The following is a 27159-nucleotide window of genomic DNA, read 5'->3' as shown; positions in this document are numbered from 1 at the left end:
CCGGAGCCTGTGCTCCGCAACGGGAGAGGCCACAACAGTGAGAGGCCCGTGTACCACACACACACACACACAAAAGCTTCCAATAATTTGCATTCGTTGGTCCTACTTATGACCATATTGATTATTCTTCTAAATGACAGTACTTCAATTTTCTGAAAGCAGTTATTATTCTCTTCCTAATTTTTATAATAATTTGTCTATGTATAGCATTTTACTTTACAAAGCACATTCACATGATTTATCTCTATTCAATATAACAACCCTATGTGGTAAGTAGGCAAAGACTGTAAGGAAATATTCAGAGGCCAAGTGACTCATCCAAGATCACAGTGCTAGTAAGTCCAGGGGTTGCTGCAACATGCTGGTTTCTTAGAAGTTATATTCTTCCAGTTGATCCAACTGTTCTTAGAATATGATATGATTCTCAGACCCACTGGTAGACATATCAAGCATTTATCATGAGTATGGCACTGTTTTCAGTGCTTTAAATTTGAGAGAAAAATAATATTTGCCATCACTTTAAGGCTTTTCTTACAGTACTTTCCTCCAAACACTACTGAACAGAAAACAGAATATAAGTGATTAAGTGGCTTGTCCAAGGTCATGGCATTCATTAATAAAAAAAGAAAAGAAAGAAGAGGAAGTAGAAAAGAAACGTGAAATAGGAACTAAATGACACTAAAATGGTATCAGAAATTCTCTTTCAGTCGCTGATGTTGTTTTGTTTTATTGTGGCAAATACACATAATATAACATTTACCATTTTAACCACTTTTAAGTGTACAATTCAGTGGCATTAATTACATTCATGATGCTATGCAGCCATCACCACCATCCATTTTCAGAACATTTTCATCATCCCAAACAGATCACTAATGTTTTATATCTAGTGAAACTAGTTAATTGCTTTGCTCTGGCTTACCCTAGGTACAAAATAAAAGACAAAACTCCTTCCCACTGACTTTAAAAATAAATTAGAATACAACTCAGATTTGCATGCTACTATCTTGGTTGTGAATATAAAAAAATCTTTTGCAACATATGCTGTGGCATGTAAGATAAAAAAAAAGGCCTCTACTCAGAGGGCAGCCACATATGCTTCTCAACCAGCAGCCAATTTACTATTTAAACCATAACAGACTGAGATGATGTTTGATTATTTTTATGATCTAGGGCAGGCAGACACGATTCACTGTTCCAGAGCTGAGGCTGAAGCAGGCAGAGGATCAGTAACTGTCTGCCTCCAGGACTGCCGTAAACAATGTCAAGGCCATGCTACGAAGATCTTACTGGTATCTGCCACCAAAGGCAACAATTTCCCGCAGCTGGAGCCACTGGGCTCCCACCTGCAAATGCGGCACCATCTAGGAATCTAGACTCGATACTGTCACAAGGACTCCAGGGGGCACAGTTTCAGGTCAGTTTGCCTCAGAGCCCTCAGGGCCCAAATCTGGTGATGGCACTGCTATTCCTCCTAGGACCAAGTCTCAGTGTGAGATGGCAATTCTGGCAAATGAGTCCTTGTCTCCATAAGCTGTCTAGGACCTCAAAACCTCGAGTCTGCCTTGCTCTTGCCACTTTTCCAAGGGACTCTACATGTAGAGTCGCACTAAGTCCACACACCACTGCCCTGAGAGAGTCTAGTCTTTATCAGTGGTTCTCAAATATTATGGGCTTGCTAAAAATCCCCCGGAGGGCTTGCTAAACCACATATTGCTGGCCCTAACCCTCAGAGTGTCTGAGTCAGTAGGTCCGGGTTGGGGCCTGAAAATTTGAATTTCTAACAAGTTCCCAGGTGATCCTGATGCTGCTGGTCCAGGGACTACACTCTGAGAACTGCTGGTCCAGCTGTTATGGACTGAATTGTATTCCCCCAAAATTCATATATTGAAGCCCTAACCCACAGTGTTAATACAGTAGACTATATGTGGAGACAGGGCCTTTAGAGAGGTAATTAATGTCAAGTTCGTCATAAGGGTAGAGCTCTAATCTAACTAGTGTCATTATAAGACAAGGATGATACACCAGGGGAGTGCACGCACAATGACAAGGCCATGTGAGGACACAGGGAGAAGGTAGCCATCTGCAAGTCATGGAGAGAGGCCTGAGGAGAAACCAACCTTGCTGACACCTTGATCTTGGACTTCCAGCCTCGAGAAGTGTGAGAAAATAAATGTCTGTTATTTAAGCCTCACAGTCTGTGGTATTTTGTTACGGCAGCTCAAGCTGACTAAGGCATCAGCTTACCCGTGTTCTTGCCACTGTGTTCTACTTGCCAGGATGCCATCAAACTGAGGCCTGAAGGGTAGGAAAGGAGCAAGCCAACTGACAGCTCTGAGAAAGGCGTTCCCAGCAGAAGGGACTGCACTCCCTGTAGTCCCCAGCAAGGAAAGCGAGGCTAGCACCAGGATGAGGGAGAAGGCGCACAGGGCCAGAGCACAGGCCCGTGCCTGCAACTCCAAGGAGGGCAGGTTGTGACCAGATAAGCCCAATCTGAGAATGACCTGTAACTACCAGCTTTGGAATTTGAGTCTCTAGATTTCCATGTAATTATGCAAAAAAGAAAAAGGCATAGCAAATTTTCTTTGATTAATATTTAAATTAGCATGCCTTCTCTGAATACTGACATTGGAAGGGGGGCCAGAACTGAGGTACATAGTGCAGAAAAACATTTAAATTTGTTGTAGTTCATTTATATGTGCAAACAAATTTTAGTCTGGTGTTAGAAAGGCTGCAAAATAAAATTAAATTAAGCAGTAAACTCATACATACATAGCAAGAACAAAGGACATGCAAGCTTACTTGATCTAACTTACCTGGACAAATACGATGGCTTGTTGTGGATAATAAAGAGAGGCAGCTAATCCCATGAAAACAGGTGGATACACCAGCTTCTTTATTTTTGAACCTATTAAAAAAAGGTTATGGACACCATCAGAGTATTCATTACCTTTACCATTACAGATTGTGTCATATATCTAACATTGAGTAAGACTTCTTTGGTCTTAGACTGACAGAAAATGTGCCTAATATATGAACCAAAAAGGACCACCACATTTTCATAGCTTTAGAAAGATACAATTCACACAACTCACCCACTTAAATTGTACGATTCAATGGCTTTTAGTGTATTCACAGAGGTACACAGCCATCACCACAATCAATTTTAGAAGTGATCACCCAAAAAGAATCCCCACATCCGTGAGCAGTCACCCCCCAATTCCTCCATCACCTCCAGCCCTAGGAAACTATTAATCTACTTCCTTTTTTTTTTTTTTTTTGCGGTACGCGGGCCTCTCACTGTTGTGGCCTCTCCCGTTACAGAACACAGGCTCTGGATGCGCAGGCTCAGTGGCCATGGCTCACGGGCCCAGCCGCTCCGTGGCATGTGGGATCTTCCCGGACCGGGGCACGAACCCGTGTCCCCTGCATCGGCAGGCGGACTCTCAACCACTGTGCCACCAGGGAAGCCTAATCTACTTTCTAGCTCTATGGATTTGCCTACTCTGGACATTTCCTATAAATGGAATTATATAATATGTAGTCCTTTGCACCTGGCTTTTTTCATCAATACAATGTTTTCAAGAGAACCACCATTTCTAAGGAAACAGAAAAAAAATTGTTTGAAAAAGAAAACCACACATTATTTTGGTTCCTAAGGTTTACATTCTTTCATAGTAAACTGGCTTCCTATTTAAATACTGAATGCAAGCATTCCTCTCCTCTCCTTTCCAATACCCCATAAAAATAACAGTAAAAGAATAAAATACAGATAATAAACCCACAACGAAGAGAAAATATATGGAGGGGCTATTGGCTATTTAGAAGTGTCAACCAAGTTTCAGAAAACAGAATGGATGGGAGCAAGAGGACAGACAGCTTTTAAATCCTAAGGAGGGGCCACAGCAGAGGAGGGAGCAGAATGTCCCTGGCAGCCCAGAGATGTCAGGTACCATGCAGGGTGGAGAGGGCAACCAGGGATCAAGATGGGGGAGAAATACAAGTCCTGTGCATGGACCAGGTGAGCCTCTCCTTCCTCCATGCCATGCCTCTGCAAAACTGCCTGTGGCCATGCCATCTCGCCAGACAAAATCTTAAAAGGGGGGCAGGGTACTGCTAAAGAAATTCCATGGATTTGCTGCTGAGAACTGAGACAGCTGGTGTGAGTGCATGTGCATGCTAGTGCTGAGAGTCCAGCCTTCCTCAGGTGGGCACTGTCACACCCCCCCCACCTAAGGGCAGTCCCCTTTTGGCTCACCCTGAGAGAGAACCTGCTTGCCAGCAAGCCCCATCTACACGCAAAAAGTGCTTATTAGAGTTTCAATTGCCTTGTTCTTTCTTGTTTTGTTTTTTGCCTCGTTCTTAAACATGACTGTACAACTGAGGAAAGCTGAGGAAAGCCTGCAACATAAAAAGAAGATCAAGACAAGCAAGAAGGAAAAATGACCCTAAAGGAAAGAGAACTTAAAAACGAAACTAGGGCTTCCCTGGTGGCGCAGCGGTTGAGAATCCACCTGCTGATGCAGGGGACACGGGTTCATGCCCCGGTCCGGGAGGATCCCACATGCCGTGGAGCTCCTGGGCCCGTGAGCCATGGCCGCTGAGCCTGTGCATCTGGAGCCTGTGCTCTGCAACGGGAGAGGCCACAGCAGTGAGAGGCCCGCGTACCACAAAAACAAAACTAAACTAAACTAAACCTGTTATTAAGTATCATCAATAAATTCAAGAAGCTACTGCATTAAAAGAAAAATGAGTTCTGTGAAAAGAGAGCAGAAAAGAGCTCTTGGAAATGACCAAAGTAAACTAATGCAAAAAGAATAAAATAGTCAAGAAAATACAAGAGACATATGGGGTCAGTTTAAATAGCTCAATCACAAATGAATTCGAGTTCGGGAAAGAAAAAGAATGAGAGGAAATTTTCAAATAAATACAAGATATTTTTGCCTACAGCTGAAGGCTCAAGCCACCAAAATGCCCAACCAAAGAATGAAAACATCTATATGTAGTCACAGCACCATGGAAGTTCAGAACATTGAAGACTGAGAGAATGTCCTCAAAGCTTCCAGAAAAATAGAAAAAAATGAATCACTTCATAAGGAACAATCATGCAGACTGGTTGCTGGCTCTCACACCTGCAACGCTGGGTGCTAGAAGATGCAGCCTTCAGAGTTTTGATGGAGAACAAATTCTACAACCAACCAAACTATCACTAGGTATGAGTCCTTTCAGACTTGCAAAAACTCGGAAAGTTTACCTCCCACATAGGCTTTTTTGAAAGTGACTTAAGCATGTAGTTCAACAGCATGGCAGCAAATCTAGGAGAAGACAACATGGACCCCAGGCAAAGGGGGTCAAACCCAAGAGAGCGTGGAGCCATGTCCCAAGACAACAGCTGTTGTTGACTGAGTCTCAGTCTAGACTGTGAGAATACGTAGAGCCTTGGGAAAGGGGAAATCAACAGGCAGAAGGATGGAGAGCTGGGAGAAATGAGAATGAGATTAAGAAAACTGGTAGAGGGTAAAACTGGAGAATACACTAGAAGTGGACTTGACACAAGAAACAGTCTCCACTCAGAGGCACGGGGTTTTTGAGATGGGACGCGTATAGATGCTAGTGCAATGTATGTTACTCATATTTACAAAGAAGAATGTCAGTGCTGTTTATCGGTCTTAAACTTTAAACAGACAAATCGCCCAAAATAGAACTGGGGTTACAGAAGAGAACACAAATACTATCAATCCAGACTCTTAATATTATGTTTCTCTCCCTGTCCTATTGCCTTGACTGAAAGGCTATAATTACTCCAGAAGAGAAAAGCCTTTCACACCCCTGGAAGCCCACCTGTACACTTGAAGCTTTAAGCACCTGGGCAGCTCATGAAGGTGAGGACCAGGTGAAGGACAGCAAACCGTCCAACCAGCCATTTTTCACTCCTCTAGGGAAAGCTGATAGGCAGCAGCTCTTGAGCTTCTAGCTCCTAGTGGTTCACACAATGAGCTGCGGGCCCCAGAACTTCTGGAAGAAAGTGCAATCCCCTGTCTCCCTGCCTACCTCCACACCCACACCTCCCAAGAAGCCAGTGGTCTAAACTGTAACCATCAGCATTGCCAGAGGGGAAGCACTGGCTGCCAGTGCTGGAGGGAGCCACAAGAAGGCAACAATGGTGGCAACGACCACCTGCCACCCTTGGGTGTCCTGGCTGGGCCCACTTCCTCTGAATGATCATCCACTCATCTCTCTTCCAGAGAAGTACCTCTTGTCCTCACCACAGTCCTGGCCACCCTCTCACCACCATTATCTGCTGAATGCTCAAGAAACCTATCCATATGATCCAGCAATCCCTCTTCTGGGTATACACCCAAAGGAAATGAAATCAGTATCTTGAAGTATCCCATGTTCATTGCACCATTATTCACAATAGACAAGACATGAAACCAAACTAAGTGTCTTTCAATGGAAGAATGGATAAAGAAATTGTGGTATACATTTGCAATGGAATATTATTCAGCCTTTAAAAGGAAGGACATTCTACCATGTGCAAAAATATGGATGAACCTGGAGGACATTATGCTCAGTGAAATAAGCCAGACAGAGAAAGAAAAAACAGTGCAAGATCTCACTGATATGTAGAATCTAAAAAAGTCAAATACATAGAAGCAGAGAGTAGAAGGGTGGTTATCAGGAGTGGGGAGGTGGGAGAAATGGGGAGATACTGGTCAAAGGGTACAAAGGTGCAGCTATGTAGGATGAATAAGTCTAGAGATCTAATGTACGGCATGATGACTACAGTTGATAATACTGAACACTGGACATTTACTAAGAGAGGAGATTCCAGGTGCTCTCATCACAAAAAAGGTAACTATATGAGAAGATATATTAATTAGCTCGACTCTGTTAATAATTTCACTATGTATACGTGTATCAAAACATCATGTTGTACACCTTAAATACATATAATTTTTATTAAAAAATAAAATTAAAATAAATAAAATGTTAGACTGAAAAAAAAGAAGAAAAGAAACTCCACCAGGAGGGACCTTATGAGCCCATCGTACTGCTGCCAGCATAAGGGACCTGGAGGGGCCTGAAAATCACTCTGACCACCCATGAACATACCTACCCTCCTACTCCCCACTCATCTTGCTTAGGGACCCCCCCACACCAACGTTGTTTACCTCAGGCCCTTGTACCCCAGCACCCACAGGACAAGATCTGTTGTTTGGTACGTGCACATGAGTATGTGTGCATGTGTACTTTTCTGAAAAAGAATTAAGGTTTCAAATTATTTTAATACAACCGAGCCCTCTCAGGAAAATGAAGAAGAGAGAGGAACATATAAACAAGCAAGAAAACAAAAGCAAAGGCAAAGGACCCGCAGTAGTGGTGTCCTGCTGCTGCTGCTCTGCCCAGGAGAGCACAGTCGCCAGTCGTCCTCAGGACAGTCACCACAGTGGACGTGCAGGAGATAAACACAGTGTAAAGAGCACACATGGCACAGGGAGCCCTCTTTAGGGCTGTAAAACTGCTCCACATGCTCTACCCATGGAGAGGGAAGGAGGAAGCTAATCTCACTTGATTCCACGTTCCTGGCTCCCTAACACCCAGTCAAATTCCAACACCCTGGCCTTGGGATCTTCATAAATTCTAAACACTATCTAAATAAGATAGGAATGCTTTTCTAGACAGCTTTACAGAAGGAGGGGAAAGAAGTTTGGGACAAAAAGCTGGTTCAACTACTGCCCAAGCTGATTAGTAAAAACAAACTCTGCATTTAATTCTTACATATTCTGCACAAGATGGGAGGAGGACACAAAAACTACAACAGGAGCTCAGTCCACACACTGGGGGAGTGGCACCAGGGCAGCATTCTTCCAGATTCTAAAAGAGCGGTTAAGGCATGTATAGGAAGGTTTTTAATATTGAGAAATGGTTATCAAACTAGTCTCTATAGTTATCTTTTATGAGGACCGATTACAGGGTTCATAATCTTTATAATTTAGGAATTTTTGTGAACTCTGAATTTTACAATCATCGACACTTCAAGTAATTCATAACAAATTCATCTCATTATAATGAAGTATTTTATCATCCTGTATTTCCTATAAATATTTTGTAGGGGCTTCCCTGGTGGCGCAGTGGTTGAGAGTCTGCCTGCCAATGCAGGGGACACGGGTTTGAGCCCTGGTCTGGGAAGATCCCACATGCCGCGGAGCAACTGGGCCCGTGAACCACAACTGCTGAGCCTGCACATCTGGAGCCTGTGCTCCACAACAAGAGAGGCCACGATAGTGAGAGGCCCACGCACCGTGATGAAGGGTGGCCCCCGCTCGCCACAACTGGAGAAAGCTCTCGCACAGAAACGAAGACCCAACACAGCCAAAAATAAATAAATAAATAATTTTTAAATGAATTTAAAAAATGTTTTGTAATCCAGCAGTAAGGTGTAGTAATATCTTTAAGTTGATATTTGTTAGCTTTTAATTTTAAGTGTATTTTAAAAAAATATTTATTTATTTCGTTGCATCAGGTCTTAGTTTCGGCACGTGGGATCCTTGTGGCACACAGGCTCTTCGTCGCAGTGCACGGGCTTCTCTCTAGTTGTGGCGCGTGGGCTCTAGAGCACAGGGGCTCAGTAGTTGTGGTGCACGGGCTCTCTAGTTGTGGTGCAAAGGCTCCAGAGCGTGCAGGCTCAGCAGTTGCAGCACGCAGGCTTAGTTGCCCTGTGGCATGTGGGAACCTAGTTCCCCGACCAGGAATGGAACCCGCGTCCCCTGCACTGGAAGGTGGATTCTTAACCACTGGACCCCAGGGAAGTCCCTAATTTTAAGTATTTTTAAAAGTTTTTATCATCACTGACTGAAGGCACAAGACATCAAGAAATTAATAAACTCTCCATGAAATCACTGTTACTAGGAACAATAGCCTGATCTTTTATTTTAATATAAATTTATTTTTATTTATTTATTTTTGGCTGCATTGGGTCTTCATTGCTGTGCACAGGCTTTCTCTAGTTGCAGGGAGTGGGGGCCACTCTTCGTTGTGGTGCGCAGACGTCTCATTGAGGTGGCTTCTCTTATTGTGGAGCGTGGGCTCTAGGCATGTGGGCTTCAGTAGTTGTGGCACGTGGGCTTCAGTAGTTGTGGCTCACAGGCTCTAGAGCACAGGCTCAGTAGGTGTGGTGCACGGGCCCAGTTGCTCTGTGGCATGTGTGGTCTTCCCAGGCCAGGGCTCAAACCCACGTCCCCTGCATTGGCAGGCGGATTTTTAACCACTGCACGAACAGGGAAGCCCTAATAGCCTAATCTTAATACTGAAACATTTACAGTTTCCCAGGTGTGACAGATCTCTTCATTAATGAACCTTCACTCTTTCTGTATCAAAGAACAACAGGAATTTGACTAAGTAAATGTACCTATAAAGGATAACTAATTCCTTTTTTTTAATTCTAATTAATTTTTTTATTGGAGTATAGTTGATTTACAATGCTGTGTTAGTTTCTGCTGTACAGCAAAGTGAGTCAGTTATACATATACATATATCCACACTCTTCTATACTCTATTCCCATATAGGTCATCACAGAGTACTGAATAGAGTTCCCTGTGATATTCAGTAGGTTCTTATTAGGAAAAATGATCCTTTTTTTAAAAACATCTTTAGTGGAATATAATTGCTTTACAATGGTGTGTTAGTTTCTGCTTTACAACAAAGTGAATCAGTTACACATATACATATGTTCCTATATCTCTTCCCTCTTGCGTCTCCCTCCCTCCCACCCTCCCTATCCCACCCTTCTACCTGGTCACAAACCACCGAGCTGATCTCCCTGTGCTATGCGGCTGCTTCCCACTAGCTATCCATTTTACGTTTGGTAGTGTATATATGTCCATGCCACTCTCTCACTTTGTCACAGCTTACCCTTCCCCCTCCCCATATCCTCAAGTCCATGCTTTAGTAGGTCTGTCTGTGTCTTTATTCCCATCTTGCCCCTAGGTTCTTCAGGACCTTTTTTATTTTTCTTAGATTCCATATATATGTGTTAGCATATGGTGTTTGTTTTTCTCTTTCTGACTTACTTCACTCTGTATGACAGACTCTAGGTCCATGCACCTCACTACAAATAACTCAATTTCGTTTCTTTTTATGGCTGAGTAATATTCCATTGTATATATGTGCCACATCTTCTTTATCCATTCATCTGTCGATGGACACTTAGGTTGCTTCCATGTCCTGGCTATTGTAAATAGAGCTGCAATGAACATTGTGGTACATGACTCTTCTAGAATTATGGTTTTCTCAGGGTATATGCCCAGTAGTGGGATTGCTGGGTCGTATGGTAGTTCTATTTGTAGTTTTTTAAGAATCCTCCATACTGTTCTCTATAATGGCAGTATCAATGTGCCTTCCCACCAGCAGTGCAAGAGGGTTCCCTTTTCTCCACACCCTCTCCAGCATTTATTGTTTGTAGATTTTTTGATGATGGCCATTCTGACCGGTGTGAGGTGATACCTCATTGCAGTTTTGATTTGCATTTCTCTAATGATTAACGATGTTGAGCATTCTTTCATGTGTTTGTTGGCAATCTGTATATCTTCTTTGGAGAAATGCCTATTTAGGTCTTCTGCCCATTTTTGGATTGGGTTGTTTGTTTTGTTGATATTGAGCTGCATGAGCTGCTTGTAAAATTTGGAGATTAATCCTTTGTCACTTGCTTCATTTGCAAATATTTTCTCCCATTCTGAGGGTTGTCTTTTCATCTTGTTTATGGTTTCCTTTGCTGTGCAAAAGCTTTTAAGTTTCATTAGGTCCCATTTGTTTATTTTTGTTTTTATTTCCATTTCTCTAGGAGGTGGGTCAAAACAGATCTTGCTGTGATTTATGTCATGGAGTGTTCTGCCTGTGCTTTCCTCTAAGAGTTTGACAGTGTCTAGCCTTACATTTAGGTCTTTAATCCATTTTGAGTTTTCTTTTTGTAACCAAAAGTATATAATTTCTTTCATTTAATTTTTTTACAATTTCTATATATGTTTAAAATCAAACATATTGGAGAAAACAACCATATCAATTATACATCAAGAAGGCTATACTCAGGAACTAACTCATTATTCCAAAAACTGGTAAGTGAAAAGAAAGAATCAAATGTATATGTTATGTCTCCCTTATGAACTGTTTAAAAAAAAAAACTACAAAATTGTACCTACCTCTAGCCAAAAGGAGTCCAACAACTCCAGCAAAACCAATAACACCAAGTCTTGGAAAAAATCCAGGCGGTGCATTTTGGAGATATTCATAGCTGTCTACAATAGAATCAGACCAGGAAACCGTTTTATAAATTGCTCATTAAAAAATAAAACATGTACATCAACTATATTTCAATTAAAAATAAACATAAACAAAAAGAACAATACAAAAAAGTCAAATATAAGTAGCATATGTAGTAGCAAATGTTTTTCATATAATGTATTCTTCGTTTTCTGTTAATATGCTTCTTTTCAACGAGTTCTTTTTATGTAAGAGATAAACATGACTTATTAGTTACAACTTAAGTATCCAATTTTCAAACACTTTTTAGCCTGACGACATTCTGACAATAAAGTAATGTTAGATTACCTTCACATTCCTGAAGGCAACAGATCTGAATCAATTATTCATAAGGGCAGAAAGACAAATACAGGAATCCCTTGCTATCCAAACACAGAAACAGAATAAATCTGGATAAATCTTTGGATAGATCTGTCGCTATCTGAAGCTTTGCTGCTTGCTCTCTAAAATTCAGGAACCAAATACATTAGACTCAGAAAAAAAAATGTATCTTTTGCCACCTGAATTCATTATTTAAACTCAAGATAAGAATAAATCTGGATAATGAAGGAAACTTGTAGTGCAAGTATATGCAGGAAATAGTCACTGTTGATAGATAAAATAAATACAAATAAATGCAACATGTGAGTCTACTTGCCACGCCTGACCATGCATTATGACCTCATTCGCATGATGCCACCTCTCCTCTCCCCTGAGCCAATGCCACCAAATAAAAGCCAGCTTAAGTCCTACCTCCTCAGAAAAGCCTTTCCTATACTCATCAGCCCACACCTCTCTTTCTCCTCTAAAGTCCCACCATATTTATTTTCTCTACCGTCATTTGGTGCCTAATTGTACGGCCCTTGTTTTTAATTATTCAGGGTGTATTTCATGTCTCCTCCAAGAGACTATCTGCTCCTTAATGGTGGGCTGCTTAGACTTCTATGTCATTTTCCCCCAGTGGTAAATAGTGGATGTTCACTCAACAGATACTTATTTGAAGCCCTGCTAGGAGTTAATGGACACTGAATGAATTAACAAAGGGATTTCAGCTAGGTCATGACTTGAAAAGCCTGCAGGTCTCTCAACCTCATCTTCAGCACTCCCGACCTGCTTCCAGTTCCCAGCACATGCAACACTAAGTCACCACTCCAAGCTTTGGTCATGCTGTGCCTTCTGTGTGGAACGCCTCCCAATTCCCACCCCCAGGTTTTGGGGTGACTAACTGTTCCTTCAAGACTCATCTCAGAACTCCTTCCCTGACTGCTCCCATCTCCCCAGTCTCTGTTAAACTAGTCTCTTTCCTCTGTACCTTCAATGGTGGTCTACGACTGTCTCTGTATTTGTGCTAGTATTGAACACTTTATAATATGCACCTCAGTGGCTGTGACCACTGTCTCAATCAGCCTCTCTCTTCAATGCCTGCCATGATGGTGACTTAACAGACATACATGGAACTGAGCTAACTGGAATACTCAATAATTCTCTCGTCTAGATAATACTAGGCATGTACCAGTTATCCTTTTCTTGGTTTCTTTGGGAAATGTGGTGATCATTTTAAATACTACTGTAGGGCTTGTGTTCTTTGCACCAATTCCTGTCTGGCCTTTTACTTATTTTGCCTTTAACCTGGTTTTAACTTTTCATCCTCTTGTCTGGGTCATTTGAGGCAATTTTCTGCTTCCCTCTATTTTTGCCTACCAGCATGGTATTTTCAATTCTAGACAGGCACACAGAGCAGGTGATAGAAGGACACCCAGATGCCTTGGTGAGCTGAGCCAAAGTGGGAAAATCACAAAGAAATGGGAAAGAAGATATGCTGTAAGACTACACTAAATATGAAGCCCAGCTTCTAGCAACATGTCTTGGCTATGACTCCTGGGAAATGGACTGGTTGCCTTGGCAGACAACAATGCAACTCATAATGGAACATTTCTCCTTAAGTCTTTGCAGTAACTATGAGTCCAAGAGAAGAAAAAAAAGACTCACATTGCAAATACTGCCTACTGCTGTAAATCAATGGGAAATGATGGGCGACAATGAAGAGACACCTCAGTCACACATATAGATAAAAGATCAGGAGTTCTTTAGCTTCCTCAGGTAAAAAATGAAGGTAACAAAGTACCTAACTGCCAAGGTTGTTATGAGGACTGTACATAAATTAATAGTTTCAAAGCACTTAGACTAGTTCCTGACACATAATAAGCACTAATAAGTGTTTATAAAATTAAGATATTAATTAACATACATGAATAATTTAAAGAAGTGGTAAGCCACTAATATGTCTGTCTTCAAATGAAGAATTTACTTATATAGTAGTCTCAGGGTTATCAGTGCATCAATACTATGATAAACTTCACAAAGAAATAAATTGTACTCATGCTTATTTTATTCTGTTACGGAAACACTTGTAAAAACAATCATCGGCACTTCAAGTAGTTCATAACAAATTCATCTCATTATAATGAAGTATTTTATCATCCTGTATTTCCTATAAATATTTTGTAGGGGCTTCCCTGGTGGCGCAGTGGTTGAGAATCCGCCTGCCGATGCAGGAGACACGGGTTCGTGCCCTGGTCTGGGAGGATCCCACGTGCCGCGGAGCGGCTGGGCCCGTGAGCCATAGCTGCTGGGCCTGCGCGTCCGGAGCCTGTGCTCCGCAACGGGAGAGGCCACAACGGTGAGAGGCCCGCGTACCGAAAAAACAAAACAAAACAAAACAAAACAAGAGGATGACTGGCTGAGATGTCCAATAAAGGGAATGAAATATGATCAATGTCTATTAATTTATCAGTTCCTGATATTAGTTAGAACACTGACTGTGAAGCCAGTTTATGAGTGTATGTGTCAAGTGAATGTGAAAAACAATCAAAGGTGATAAAAAACAAATGAAAACATGTAAGAACACTACAAATTATGCAATAAAGCCTTTCCTAGGCACACCAGCCCAGCTCCTTCCTGTCTCTAAACTTCTATAACATGTGTTAATAGCTGTGCCAATGAGCTATCCTGATTCTGGAAACCTATACATGAGTTAGGACACTGCACCTGGAAATAGATTTAAAGAAAGAAAATCCAGTGTATCTGTACCTGCTGGGCCAACAATCCTAATGATCTTGAAGAGACTTACCTGAGTGTTTGGGGACACTAGTTCTCTGAAATCTGATGAAAAAAATAGATCCTCTTTCCAGAAAAATCCAAATAGCTCTAAAATTCTACATACAATTTTAAGGAATTCACAGATCTCCTGGAGCCCATCCATGGACTCCCAGGTAAAGAATCCAGTGTCAAACAAACTGATTATGCCTAATTAAAAATCGACTTACCTAACCCCCACTGAACCAAACTTTGCATCTTGGGATTAGTTTGGGAGTACATTTCCTAAAAAGATGAGAAAAAAAAGAATCAATAGGATTTGCCGATTAGAAAGTAGCAATAAATATATTTGTCTTTACTGAATAAATTATCATGTTATTAGCACTTTTTGAACAAAGGGATATACTGTCTATCTGGGTTTTTTGTGTTGTTTTTCCTTTTCTCATTTCCCCTTCACCACAAATTGCTCAGCAGAATGGCTTATTATTGCCACAGGAAGCAAAGATTTCAAATAGAGTGGTTTCAACAACCCAGCCTTTTCGTTCTTCTATTGAAATTGAAGAGGACGAAAAAAAATCAATCCCCTTGATAATTAAAGTGGATATTCTTTCCCTGTGAGATTAAAACATTCATATTAAGTCTATTTCCTGATTTGCCATGATTTTAGAGCCTATATCTGGAAACTGCCCATTTGAAGCAGGAATGACCAGCTTTAATGGGAAAAAGGAGTCTATATCCAGGTTTGGAGAAATATTTACCCCAACTGAGCAAATGAAATACTAACATTCTCTTAACGACAACAATAAAAAGGCTTTGTACGTGAACATCAGATGATTCTAAAGAAAGCACGGGACTACTTCAAAAAGTGTACAGTAAAGATGGGAAAAGAGATACGTGGGTATCAGAAGATATCAGAACCAGTTGCCACTTGGAAAAAGATTTGTTTATTTTAATTCAGTTCAAGTCAGAGCAAGTTACCCTAATATTGTTAAATGGCCTTAAATAATAAGTGCTGAATTTGGGGGAGGACATAAAGAACATTAAAAAACCTGAGCACTGCTTCATTAAAATCCATTATTAGTTTTTTTCTGCACATGAAAAGAGAAAAACTACAGATCAATGTCTAGACTGACTGCCCACTTCTTTTGCTAGCATAATCTGTTTACTATGAAGAAAAATTAAATCAGTTCTTGAAGAAAGGGACTAGAACTTGTAGGCCTGAAAATGGAGCCAAGAATGAGAAAAATTTTCATTCATGAAGACTTCAATCTATATGAAAATAAAACCAGCGTAATCAGAAAAAAAAGCTTTTTTACATATAACTAGTACAAATAAACATGTTGATAACTATTCTGAGGCAATTTGTTGCACTAGGCATCATGCACAGATGAAAACGTAAAAAACAAAAAGCAACCTTGGGTTGAAAGGTAGAGACAAAGCACTTTTATAACCACAAAAAAAAAAAGAGCAAGAGAGAAATAACAGTAGTCATGCCTACATGATACAGAAATATTTGCAAATGTGCTGACCTTATCTTAACCACCAGCAGATGGTTTAAAAATCTTCTAGTCCATTCTCTACATCTGTGTCTTTATTCCTGTCCTGCCCCTAGGTTCTTCAGAACCTCTTTTTTTAAATATTCCATATATATGTGTTAGCATACGGTATTTGTTTTTCTCTTTCTGACTTACTTCACTCTGTATGACAGACTCTAGGTCCATCCACCTCACTACAAATAATTCAATTTCGTTTCTTTTTACGGCTGAGTAATATTCCATTGTACATATGTGCCACACCTTCTTTATCCATTCATCTGTTGATGGACACTATGTCCTGGCTATTGTAAACAGAGCTGCAATGAACATTGTGGCACAAGACTCTTTTTGAATTATGGTTTTCTCAGAGTATATGGCCAGGAGTGGGATTGCTGGGTCATATGGTAGTTCTATTTTCAGTTTTTTAAGGAATCTCCATACTGTTCTCCACAGTGGCTTGAGGACACAGGGAGGGGGAAGGGTAAGCTGGGACGAAGTGAGAGAGTGGCATGGACATATATACACTATCAAATGTAAAATAGATAGCTAGTGGAAAGCAGCTGCATAGCACAGGGAGATCAGCTCAGTGCTTTGTGACCACCTAGAGGGGTGGGATAGGGAGGGTGGGAGGGAGGGAGACGCAAGAGGGAAGAGATATGGGAACATATGTATATGTATAACTGATTCACTTTGTTATAAAGCAGAAACTAACACACCATTGTAAAGCAAGTATACCCCAATAAAGATGTTAAAATTAAAAAATCTTCTAGAACAAGAGAAAAAACTTCAAGTGTGTTACAACACATTATGTATAAAGTCTTTAGGTATTTCATAACTCAATAATATGGTTACAGTACTTTAGTATAATGGCCTAATTTATGTTATTTTCTTTCTAAATTGGGGAACAAAAGTTCAGCACTGGCACAGACAGTGGAAATTAAAAATTTTAAAACGAGTTCTGGATGAAAATTGAGTTTATCATCTCAAGCAAAATAAATCTAGACCACATCACACACATCTACATTCTTTTACTGTTATCAGTTTTCAAAATCAAGATCAAGTGTGGCAAATATACATATCAAAGCCCACGAAAACATTCTGTAGGCTGTAAACTTCGGTTTCCAATGTTAAAAATTGCACACAGGCTTTCATGAACATGACAAATGCCTGATTTAAAACCTGAGCAGTACATATATACAATGGAATATTACTCAGCCATAAAAAGAAATGAAACTGAGTTATTTGTAACAAGGTAGATAGACCTGGAGTCTGTCACACAGAGTGAAGTAAGTCAGAAGGAGAAAAACAAATACCGTATGCTAACACATATATATGGAATCTAAGAAAAAAAAATGTCATGAAGAGATTAGTGGTAGGATGGGAATAAAACACAGACCTACTAGAGCATGGACTTGAGGATATGGGGAGGGGGAAGGGTAAGCTGTTATGAAGTGAGAGAGTGGCATGGACATATATACACTACCAAATGTAAAATAGATAGCTAGTGGGAAGCAGCTACATAGCACAGGGAGATCAGCTCTGTGCTTTGTGACCACCTAGAGGGGTGGGAGGGAGGGAGACACAACAGGGAAGAGATATGGGAACATATGTATATGTACAACTGATTCACTTTGTTGTAAAGCAGAAACTAACACACCATTGTAAAACAGTTATACTCCAAAAAGATAAATAAATAAACAAACAAACAAATTAAAAAAACCTGAGCAGTAAAAGTCAGATTTCTGTATATGCAGATCTTTGGTCACTAAGGGAAACAGTTAAGTACTCAAGTATGTAATTCCATCCTCTTTTAGTTATCCACCTTCCTATTATAGCATTCTCCCACATACCGCAGGGCAACTAAGGCCGTACGCCGCAACTACTGAGCCTGTGGTCTACAGCCCATGAGCCACAACTATTGAGCCCGCATGCTACAACTACTGAAGCCCGTGTGCCTAGAGCCCGTGCTCCACAACAAGAGAAGCCACCTCAATGAGAAGCCCGCGCACTGCAACAAAGAGTAGCCCCGGCTCACCACAACTAGAGAAAGCCTGTACGCAGCAACGAAGACCCAACACAGCCAAAAATAAATAAATAAATAATTAAATAAAATAAAGTGGTACTGACTTGTAGAATCTCTGTGGGGAGAGAAACTTCCTAATTTTGATATAAATGTTTACATTGTACCCTTTTCCTTCTTCTGAAGTTCCAGCCCCCTATCCTCCCCTGGTAGACAATGATGTTTTCATAGCCACAACCAACAAGATAGGCACCATGGGGGAATTTCCTGGCGGTCCAGTAGTTAGGACTCGGCACTTTCACTGCCATGGCCCAGGTTCAAGTCCCAGTCGGGGAACTAAAATCCCACAAGCTGAGTGGCCTGGCCAAAAAAAAAAAAAAAAAGAGAGATAGGTACCATGGGCCTCTGCTCTCTAGTCAACATGACACAGGCTGCCCAATGGGAAGGAAACTCTCTCTGCAGCTATGGTGACAGCTGTCACCAGGAAGCTAGGGCTCTCTGCTCCCCTCCAGAGATGGCACTGACGAACATTTTCAAGTCAGGCACTCTTAAGCTGTGGCCCTTTATTGTGCCTTTTTCTGAAAACATGCAGCCAGTATAGACTTTTTACTACTGATTCTAAACTCAAATGCATTCATTCCATTTTCAGAACAGCTGTCTGTACCTGACACCAACTGGTATATGGTTTGCAATAATGTCGGAGATGGGAGATGCTTTCTTCAAGTTGGGTCCTTGGCTCTTCCACATATTTAGACTGACCCTCAGGAACAGAGTAGAGTGAAAGCTGCAAAGATTGAAAAAACAAAATAAAAAGAAATTAAGAATTGTATACAGTAATGAAATATCAATTATTAAATTCGTAATAATTCACAAACTACAGTGAATAAGGGTTATGTGCACCCTGAACCTTGCTTCAGACAATCTCTGCACCTTAATCAATAAGGACAAGGCCAAGAGAGCAGGGCTATGAGGTGTCCTAGCCTCCCCCAACCCTACTCATAGCAGACAAAGCAGTCCCCTTTTACCCATTTTATATATTACTATTCGTTATTTCATCTTAGATTTTGTTTGGAAAAAGGATTCTATTACTCTAAATGGTGGATCAGAGGTGGGATAGGAAAAAAAAGCTTGAGAATAACTGAATAGCATATGACTTAGTTCTAGTGATCAGTCTAGTGCTAATCAAAGCAGAATAGCAGGTTCGTTCCCCACCAGAGAGGAAATGTTTCACAGCCACCAATGGCTGCCTTCTTCACCCTCAAAAATGCCACTGTCCCAAGGCGTGAGAAGAGAGTAAAGGGCAAAAAAACAAGCCATTTAGCTTTAGGTAAACACCATTCAAGTAACCCGGACCATAACTGAAGGTAGACCTTTATGACACTTTACTCAAAGTCAAAAGAAACCAAATATCTAAAATAATCAGTAGGAAGTACAGACAAAAAGGAATGTAAACAATGGAGAGATGATTTCCTGTTTTATTTATTTAGTATTTATTAAGCATCTACTTATGAGCCTCTAATCCAGCCAAGAAGCAGGATGAGCCCTGGTCTTTAATTTCTTAGGAGAGGGAAAAATGTGAATGTTTTCTTGGTTTGATAAGCCGTCTGGAAGCAGGCAGATCACTTAGAAGTGACTTGCGCTTACAATCTACTGGGACAGAGCAGATGCCCCACTAAAAATCTAGGAAATATTCCTTAACTATGCCCTTGGCTAATTAATTAAAGTTGAAAAAAGCCATAGTCTAGCAGCTTCCCACAAGGAAAAACTATTTCCTCCTTTTAAATATCTTCTGAATTGTCCTATCTTCCTGATATTCAATTTGTATGCTTCCCATAGTAACTAAATCACATATTCAAAATATATCACAATATATTACCTCATTAACCTTCACAGCAGCTTTGTGAGATGAGTCCTTTTTTGCCGATGCATAGACTTTGAAGGTGAGCAGGCTCAAGCTGGCCGGCCCCACAGACCTCTGAATTACCTGAAACACAGAAACAATCTTAAGCCTTCTCTCAATTCTACAAACTGAAAGTACATAACATGGGCACATGTGCAACCTCAGTCACTCCTGACCTGAGAGACTTATTGCGCATTATGAGGAATGTGTTCCCGAACTTTTATGGAAGTCAGAAACTAAAAAACATGTTCTTGTGGACTTAAAATTCCAGGTCACCTTTATCTTCATTTCCAAAACAGCAGTTCCTGAGTTTTCTACTTAGCCTTTCAAGGAAAATAAAAGATACACCTCCCCTCCTCTCCCCAATAACAACAGGGAAAGGAGGGTTTTTTTTTTTTTTTTTTTTTGGCTGCATTGGGTCTTCGTTGCCACGCACGGGCTTTCACTAGTTGCAGTGAGCGGGGGTTACTCTTGGTTGTGGTGCGCGGGCTACTCATTGCGGTGGCTTCTCTTGCTGTAGAGCATGGGCTCTAGGCGCGCAGGCTTCAGTAGTTGTGGCACACGGGATCAGTATTGTGGCTCTTGGGCTCTAAAGCGCAGGCTCAGCAGTTGTGGCACATGGGCTTAGCTGCTCCGTGGCATGTGGGATCTTCCCGGACCACGGATCGAACCCGTGTCCCCTGCATTAGCAGGCGGATTCTTTAACCACTGCGCCACCAGGAAAGCCCGAGAAGGAGTTTTTAATGATCTCACCTAGTGATTCATTGAACAGAGTGAAGATTCTTTCGATAATTCCAATAATCAAACTTTGAGCAGCTCTCCCTTTCCATTCCCACCCAGAACTGCTCTCCCCCAACCTCAGTTCCCAAACTCAGTTTCTTTCTGTGCCTTGCTCTCCCTGACTAGGTCACTCATGCCCATGGCTTCAACATGAAGCCAGTGACCCCTAGATATGCAGCTCCAGCCCAGAGCTCTCTCCTGAGTTCCCAACTCACTTATCCTATTATTTCTGGACATTTCTACTTGGATGGGACACAAGCTCCCTATACCAAGAACACCCAAAACCAACTCATCAGGATCCTGTCTGTGCCTCCAAGTCTATACTAGGCCTGATAGGTGAATGTGTGCTGTGGAATCTAGAAAGCTTTTTTAAAAGTGATACATTTTAAAAATTAATACACAGCACTTGACCATCTTGCATCTTTACCCCGGAAATGCCCCCTCTTCCTCTACTACTTCTCTCAGGAATGGTGCCACCATCCAACTAGACAACCCAATCGGAAACTCTGAGGTCATCTCCACTGCCCCCACCCCCCGCCATCCTACTGGTCATTAAGTCCTGTTAATTCTGCCTATTAAATGAACTTAATTCACTCTCTCCTCTTTATCTTCTCCTGTATAATCTTCCCTTGGGCCCTTGTTTCTTTCCTGGATTGTTTCAACAGCTTAATTCTAAATGTTCACCTGGCTCTCTGTTGACTCAAACCACCACACTGCAAAAGAATGATCTTTCTGAACTGCAAACCCGGAGATCCTTTGGTATTCATTACCTAGGACTTTTATGTGAGCCAAACAAGGCCCATTTATGACCTGACCCTAACCACCTTCTTTTTTTTTTTTTTTTTTTTTTTTTTGGTGTTACGTGGGCCTCTCACTGCTGTGGCCTCTCCCGTTGCGGAGCACAGGCTCTGGACGCACAGCCGCTCCACGGCATGTGGGATCTTCCCGGACTGGGGCACGAACCCGTGTCCCCTGCATCCTCAGGCGGATTCTCAACCACTGCGCCACCAGGGAAGCCCCTAACCACCTTCTTAACTTCATCTGTCACTCTGCCTTTTCCCACAAAACTTGAACTCCCTACATTTCTCCCATGCTGCTTCCCAGCCTCATGGGTTCACACATGCTGGTTCCTCTGCCTAGAATGTTCTATATTTGCTTTGCCTTTCTGTACAATTGCCTAAGAGCATGGAGACTTACTGATTTTCTTTTCTTATTTATCCATTTTTTTATGTCTATCAAGTTCTTCCTCCCAAACCGGAAGCCCTTTCAGGATGGGGCTGTGTCTTACCCTGTATTGCTCATGTCTATAACTGTGCCTAACACATAAGAAATGCGCAAGAACTGTTTAATGCCTGCATGAATGGACAGAAGAGAGGCAAAAAATAAATGACCGGTTGACTTGTTCTAACTACTTAGGCATGATTTGGCATCACGGAAATCACATTCCTGAGATCTGCAGTGCCTGTAATGTGAAAGACTACGCTACTCTGTAATACTCACAAAACATATAATGCCAAATAAAACCTAAAAAGGTCTGTTGAAATGTATGCCTTGGGCTTCCCTGGTGGCGCAGTGGATAATAATCCACATGCCAATGCAGGGGACACAGGTTCGAGCCCTGGTCCGAGAAGATCCCACATGCTGTGGAGCAACTAAGCCCGTGTGCCACAACTACTGAGCCTGCACTCTAGAGCCGGCAAGCCACATCTACTGAGCCCACGCACCACAACTACTGAAGCCTGCACGCCTAGAGCCCGTGCTCCGCGAGAAGAGAAGCCACTGCAGTGAGAAGCCCACGCACTGCAATGAAGAGTAACCCCCCCAAAAAAAGAGTAACCCCCACTCACCTCAACTAAAGAAAGCCCACACGCAACAACAAAGATCCAACGCAGCCAAAAAAAATGAATAAAATAAAAAAATTTTAAAAAATGTATGCCTGAAGTCACACACAAACAAGGAAAGAGACATATTTCAGAAGCAAATGAAGAGATAGAAGCTTTTTTTTTTTTTTTTTTTTGCAGTATGCGGGCCTCTCACTGTTGTGGCCTCTCCCGTTGCGGAGCACAGGCTCCGGACGCACAGAGGCTCCGCGGCATGAACCCCTGTCCCCTGCATCGGCAGGCGGACTCCTAACCACTGTGCCACCAGGGAAGCCCTAGAAGCTTTTTTTTCCTAGAAGCTATTTTTAAAAGGAGTGGTTATTACTTAAACTGGTTTAAAGATAATTAACACACCCTAAAGCATTAAGTGGAATACTTAAAAGATATTTATTTCCAGGCAATATTGCCACTAATTTTTTTTTGCTTCCAGGATAAAGGTTAGTGAGCCACTACTGACAGTCAGTGTGGTCCCTCCCTACTTCCCAGGAGAGGGCCTATTAGGCTGCTGGTATCTACAGGTGCCAACTCACTGCTTCTGACTTCTGGGTTTGTCCACAACCTACTGACAACACTGTTGAAACTGGGGACTTTCCACTAAGCCAGCTGGCAGGCACCGCCCCAACTTTGTTTCAGATTCCCTTTCTTACCGTCAATAGCTGGTGCCCCACCCCTTTTCCCACTTCCTCATCCAAGCATCTTGGGTTCATGTTGTCCCCTTTTTCATCCTCATTTGATATAATGCCTTGTGTTGACCTTTTAAATTCTTTTCTTTTTTAAAATAAATTTACTTATTTATTTTTGGCTGCGTTGGGTCTTTGTTGCTGCATGCGAGAGCTCTCTAGTTGTGGCGAGCGGGGGCTACTCTTCGTTGTGGTGTGCGGGTTTCTCATTGCAGTAGCTTCTCTTGTTGTGGGGCACGGGCTCTATGTGTATGAGCTTCAGTAGTTGTGGCTCGTGGGCTCCAGAGTGCAGGGTCAGTAGTTATGATGTATGGGCTTAGTTGCTCCACTGCATGTGGGATCTTCCCGGACCAGGGACTGAACCCGTGTCCCCTGCCCTGGCAGGCGGATTCCTAACCACTGTGCCACCAGGGAAGTCCCCAGATACCTTTTTGAATTAGTATTTTTGTTTCCTTTTGATATATTCCCGGAACTGGAATTGCTGGATCATATGGTAGATCTATTTTTAATTTTTCTGAAGAAACTCCATACTGTTTTCCATGGTAGCCGCACCAATTTACAATTCCATCAGCAGCGCACAAGGGTTCCCTTTTCTCCACATCCATGCCAGCATTCATCTCGTTTTTTTAACATATATATTTATTTACTTATTTTATTATTTATTTTTGGCTGCATTGGGTCTCAGCTGCAGCATGCAGGATCTTTGTTGCGGCGCGCAGGCTCTTCGTTGCGGGGCGTGGGCTTCTTTCTAGTTGTGGTGCTCAGGCTCCAGGGTGTGTGTGGGCTCCATAGTTTGCAGCACGCATGCACAGTAGTTGCAGCGCATGGGCTCAGTTGCCCCACAGGATGAGGGATCTTAGTTCCCTGACCAGGGATCTAACCCACGTCCCCTGCATTGGAAGGCAGATTCTTAACCACTGGACCACCAGGGAAGTCCCTCATCTCTTGTCTTTTTGATGATGGCCACTGTAACAGAGGTGAGGTAGTATCTCATGGTGGTTTTGTTTTGTTTTGTTTTTTGTTTTTTTTAATTTTTGTGGTACGTGGGCCTCTCACTGCTGCGGCCTCTCCCGCTGCAGAGCACAGGCTCCGGACGCGCAGGCTCAGCGGCCATGGCCCACGGGCCCAGCCGCTCCACGGCACGTGGGATCCTCCCGGACCGGGGCACGAACCCGTGTATCCTGCATCAGCAGGTGGACTCTCAACCACTGCGCCACCAGGGAAGCCCCTCATGGTGGTTTTAATTTGCATTTTCCAAAAGACTTGTGATGTTGAGCATCTTTTCATGTACCTTCTGGCCTTTTGTATATCTTATTTGGAGAAATGTCTACTCAGGTCCTTTGCCCATTTTTTAATTGGGTTATTTGTTTGTTTTTTGCTATTGAGTTGTATGTATTCTTTATATACTTTAGATATTAACCCCTTATCAGATATATGGTGTGTAAATATTCTTTTTCTGTTCTGTAGGTTGTCTTTTTTGCTTTCTTGATGGTTTCTTTTGCTGTGCAGAGGTTTTTCAGTTTGATGTAGTCTCACCTGTTCATTTTTTATTTTGCTGCTTGTACTTTATGTGTCATTAATTTCTACTTTATTTTTCCCTCTTGTCCATTTTTCTAGTTTTAATATTATGCTAAGCCTGCCCTTTTATTGCCCAAGTTGTTTTCTTCATCTCCCTCTTCTCCTGTTAGTCACTCCCATTCCACAGCAAGAACTGTGGCCACAAGGGTGGTAGCAATCAAGAAAGGTCCCTCTTGCAGTTGCCCTTTCCATTTCCTGCAAGCTCTCAACAAACAAAACAAAACAAACAAAAAACAAACCTCATCCCCAGAGACTTGGGAGATCTAGAGATTAACACTCCCCAGGGCCACAATTCTCTCTGCAGAGGTTTACTTCAGGGTTTATCAATCTCAGCACTGTTGACATTTTGAGCTGGATCATCCTTTGTTGGGAGGCTGTCCTGTGCATTGTAGGAGGCTTAGCAGCAACCCTGGCCTCTACCCACTAGATGCCACTGCCAATCACTCCCAGCCATAAGTCAAAAATGCGCCTTGGGCTTCCCTGGTGGTACAGTGGCTGAGAATCTGCCTGCCGATGCAGGGGACACGGGTTCGTGCCCCGGTCCGGGAAGATCCCACATGCCGCGGAGCGGCTGGGCCCATGAGCCATGGCCGCTGGGCCTGCACGTCCGGAGTCTGTGCTCCGCAATGGGAGAGGCCACAGCAGTGAGAGGCCCGCGTAACGCAAAACAAAACAAAACAAATGTGTCTAGACATTAACAAAAGTCTCCTGGGGGGCATCCTCCGGCTTTAAGAAGCACCAATTTACATGAATAAATATTATTTTCTGATATCTCTCACCATCTAGATTTTTTTAAAGATAAAACACAAGTCAAATTTATTGTTAGATTTGTCCACAGTCAGCAGTGGTGATCTTCTTGCTGGTCTTGCCATTCCTGGACCCAAAGCGCTCATTGGTTTCCACAATATTCATGCCCTCTTCCACCCAGCCAAAGATCACATGCTTGCCATCCAACCACTCAGTCTTCGCAGTGCAGATGAAAAAATGGGAACTGTCTGTGCTGGGGCCAGCATTTGCCACGGACAAGATGCCAGGACCCGTATGCTTCAGGAGGAAATTCTCATCATCAAATTTCTCCCCATAGATGGACTTGCCACCAGTGCCATTATGGCGTGTGAAGTCACCACCCTGGCACATAAATCCCGGAATTATTCTGTGAAAGCAGGAGCCTTTATAACCAAAGCCTTTCTCCCCAGTGCTCAGAGCATGAAAGTTTTCTGCTGTCTTTGGAACTTTGTCTGCAAACAGCTCCAATCTGTTAACATAGCTTTATGGATTGGATGAGCCGTCACTTCTTGGTTTCCAGGTCCCTTACCTCAAAGGAGACACGGCCCAAGGGCTCACCATCAATGGCAATGTCAAAGAACACAGTAGGGCCGACCATGGTTGGGCAGCGTGGGAGGTTCCAGGGTGACGGCGTCTGCAAAGCAGCCACCATCTAGATTTTAAGATCTGTGGCCTTAAACCTAATACACAGTGATAGAAATCAGAATAGTCGATGCCTGGGAGGTGAAGCTTGCACGGGGTAGACTTACTAATAAGAAGGGGCACAAGGAACTTTCTGCAGTGACAGAAATGATCTATATCTTCATTGGGTGTGAGCTACAGAAGGTGTATACACTTGTCAAAACTCAAATTGTTGCACAATCTGTACAATGTACAATCTGTGCATCTCACTGTATGTAAATTACATGTCAAAAAAAAATCCACACAGACCTAAACCATGTCAAGTTTATGCCAAAATATGGGTGGGAATTGCTAGTCAAGGGTAATTCTTAGGAAGGAGTCAGCCATACACCTGACCATGGTAAGGATCTAGGTGGTACTGACCTGTGCAATGGAAACTCACAGGAAGAGCCTGGGTAAAAGATCCACAGGCAGACAAGCCCGACACTGATGCACTACCCAGCATCTTGGGTGGTTCACTTTCTTTTCTGGCATCAAAGAGGGCTCCTCATAGTGAGAGACTACCCCATCCTGCCTTGACCAGATGTTATCACAAATGGGGATTCTCAATGCTGAGTCCCTACTGGGTGGCCATCATAATTTGTTAGAGCTCATATTGATTATACAGGCTAACCCATTCAATATCAGAATTTAAGAAGGAAAGTCTGTTAAAATGGGCAGAGATCACCCCAGGAAAGTGTGAGGGCAATAAAGGGGGCAAAGAATCTTCTTCTTAACCTTTTGTCTACCCAAGGAAGAAAAAGAATATGAACCTGGAAGTTAGATCTCCTGAAGAAAGATTTAACCAATTGGGTCATAATCACTAAAGCTCTAGCTTTATCACCTTTTCTCCCATGGGTACTCCTGTTGGACTGCCTTGTGAGACACGAACACAAAGGCTTTCTCTCTCCATGAGGGGTCCTGACCCATTATGGTACAACCAGA

The 27159-nt window shown here is 42.3% G+C and overlaps 2 protein-coding genes across 2 annotated transcripts in view; both read right to left on the bottom strand.

Moving 5' to 3' along the window:
- Positions 1 to 27159, bottom strand: part of APOO (apolipoprotein O) — a 58004-nt gene that overhangs the window by 16446 nt on the left and 14399 nt on the right. The window contains exons 2-6 of the mRNA XM_059050652.2: positions 19827 to 19934; positions 18615 to 18734; positions 14626 to 14680; positions 11200 to 11295; positions 2817 to 2908 (exon numbers count right to left, since the gene is read on the bottom strand). Of these exons, the coding sequence (XP_058906635.1) occupies positions 2817 to 2908; positions 11200 to 11295; positions 14626 to 14680; positions 18615 to 18734; positions 19827 to 19934 (471 nt within the window). The remainder of the gene's footprint in view (positions 1 to 2816; positions 2909 to 11199; positions 11296 to 14625; positions 14681 to 18614; positions 18735 to 19826; positions 19935 to 27159) is intronic.
- Positions 25556 to 26206, bottom strand: LOC131748526 (peptidyl-prolyl cis-trans isomerase A-like). The gene is made up of 2 exons (XM_059050656.2): positions 26084 to 26206; positions 25556 to 26016 (listed from the first exon to the last, which is right to left on the bottom strand). The coding sequence occupies exons 1-2, from the start codon at positions 26204 to 26206 to the stop codon at positions 25591 to 25593; spliced, it is 549 nt and encodes a 182-aa protein (XP_058906639.1). The 3' UTR covers positions 25556 to 25590.

This window comes from Kogia breviceps, chromosome X, assembly GCF_026419965.1.
Source record: "Kogia breviceps isolate mKogBre1 chromosome X, mKogBre1 haplotype 1, whole genome shotgun sequence".
Lineage (NCBI taxonomy): Eukaryota > Metazoa > Chordata > Mammalia > Artiodactyla > Physeteridae > Kogia > Kogia breviceps.
The sequence above is the reverse complement of the archived record's forward strand: the minus strand, read 5'-3'. Positions and strand labels throughout refer to the sequence as shown.

Coding starts and splice junctions, on each gene's coding strand:
- LOC131748526 (XM_059050656.2), bottom strand. CDS start 26,206: ATGGTGGCTGCTTTGCAGACGCCGTCACCCTGGAACCTCCCACGCTGC. Junction 26,017..26,083: donor TGGGCCGTGTCTCCTTTGAG/GTAAGGGACCTG, acceptor AACAGATTGGAG/CTGTTTGCAGACAAAGTTCC.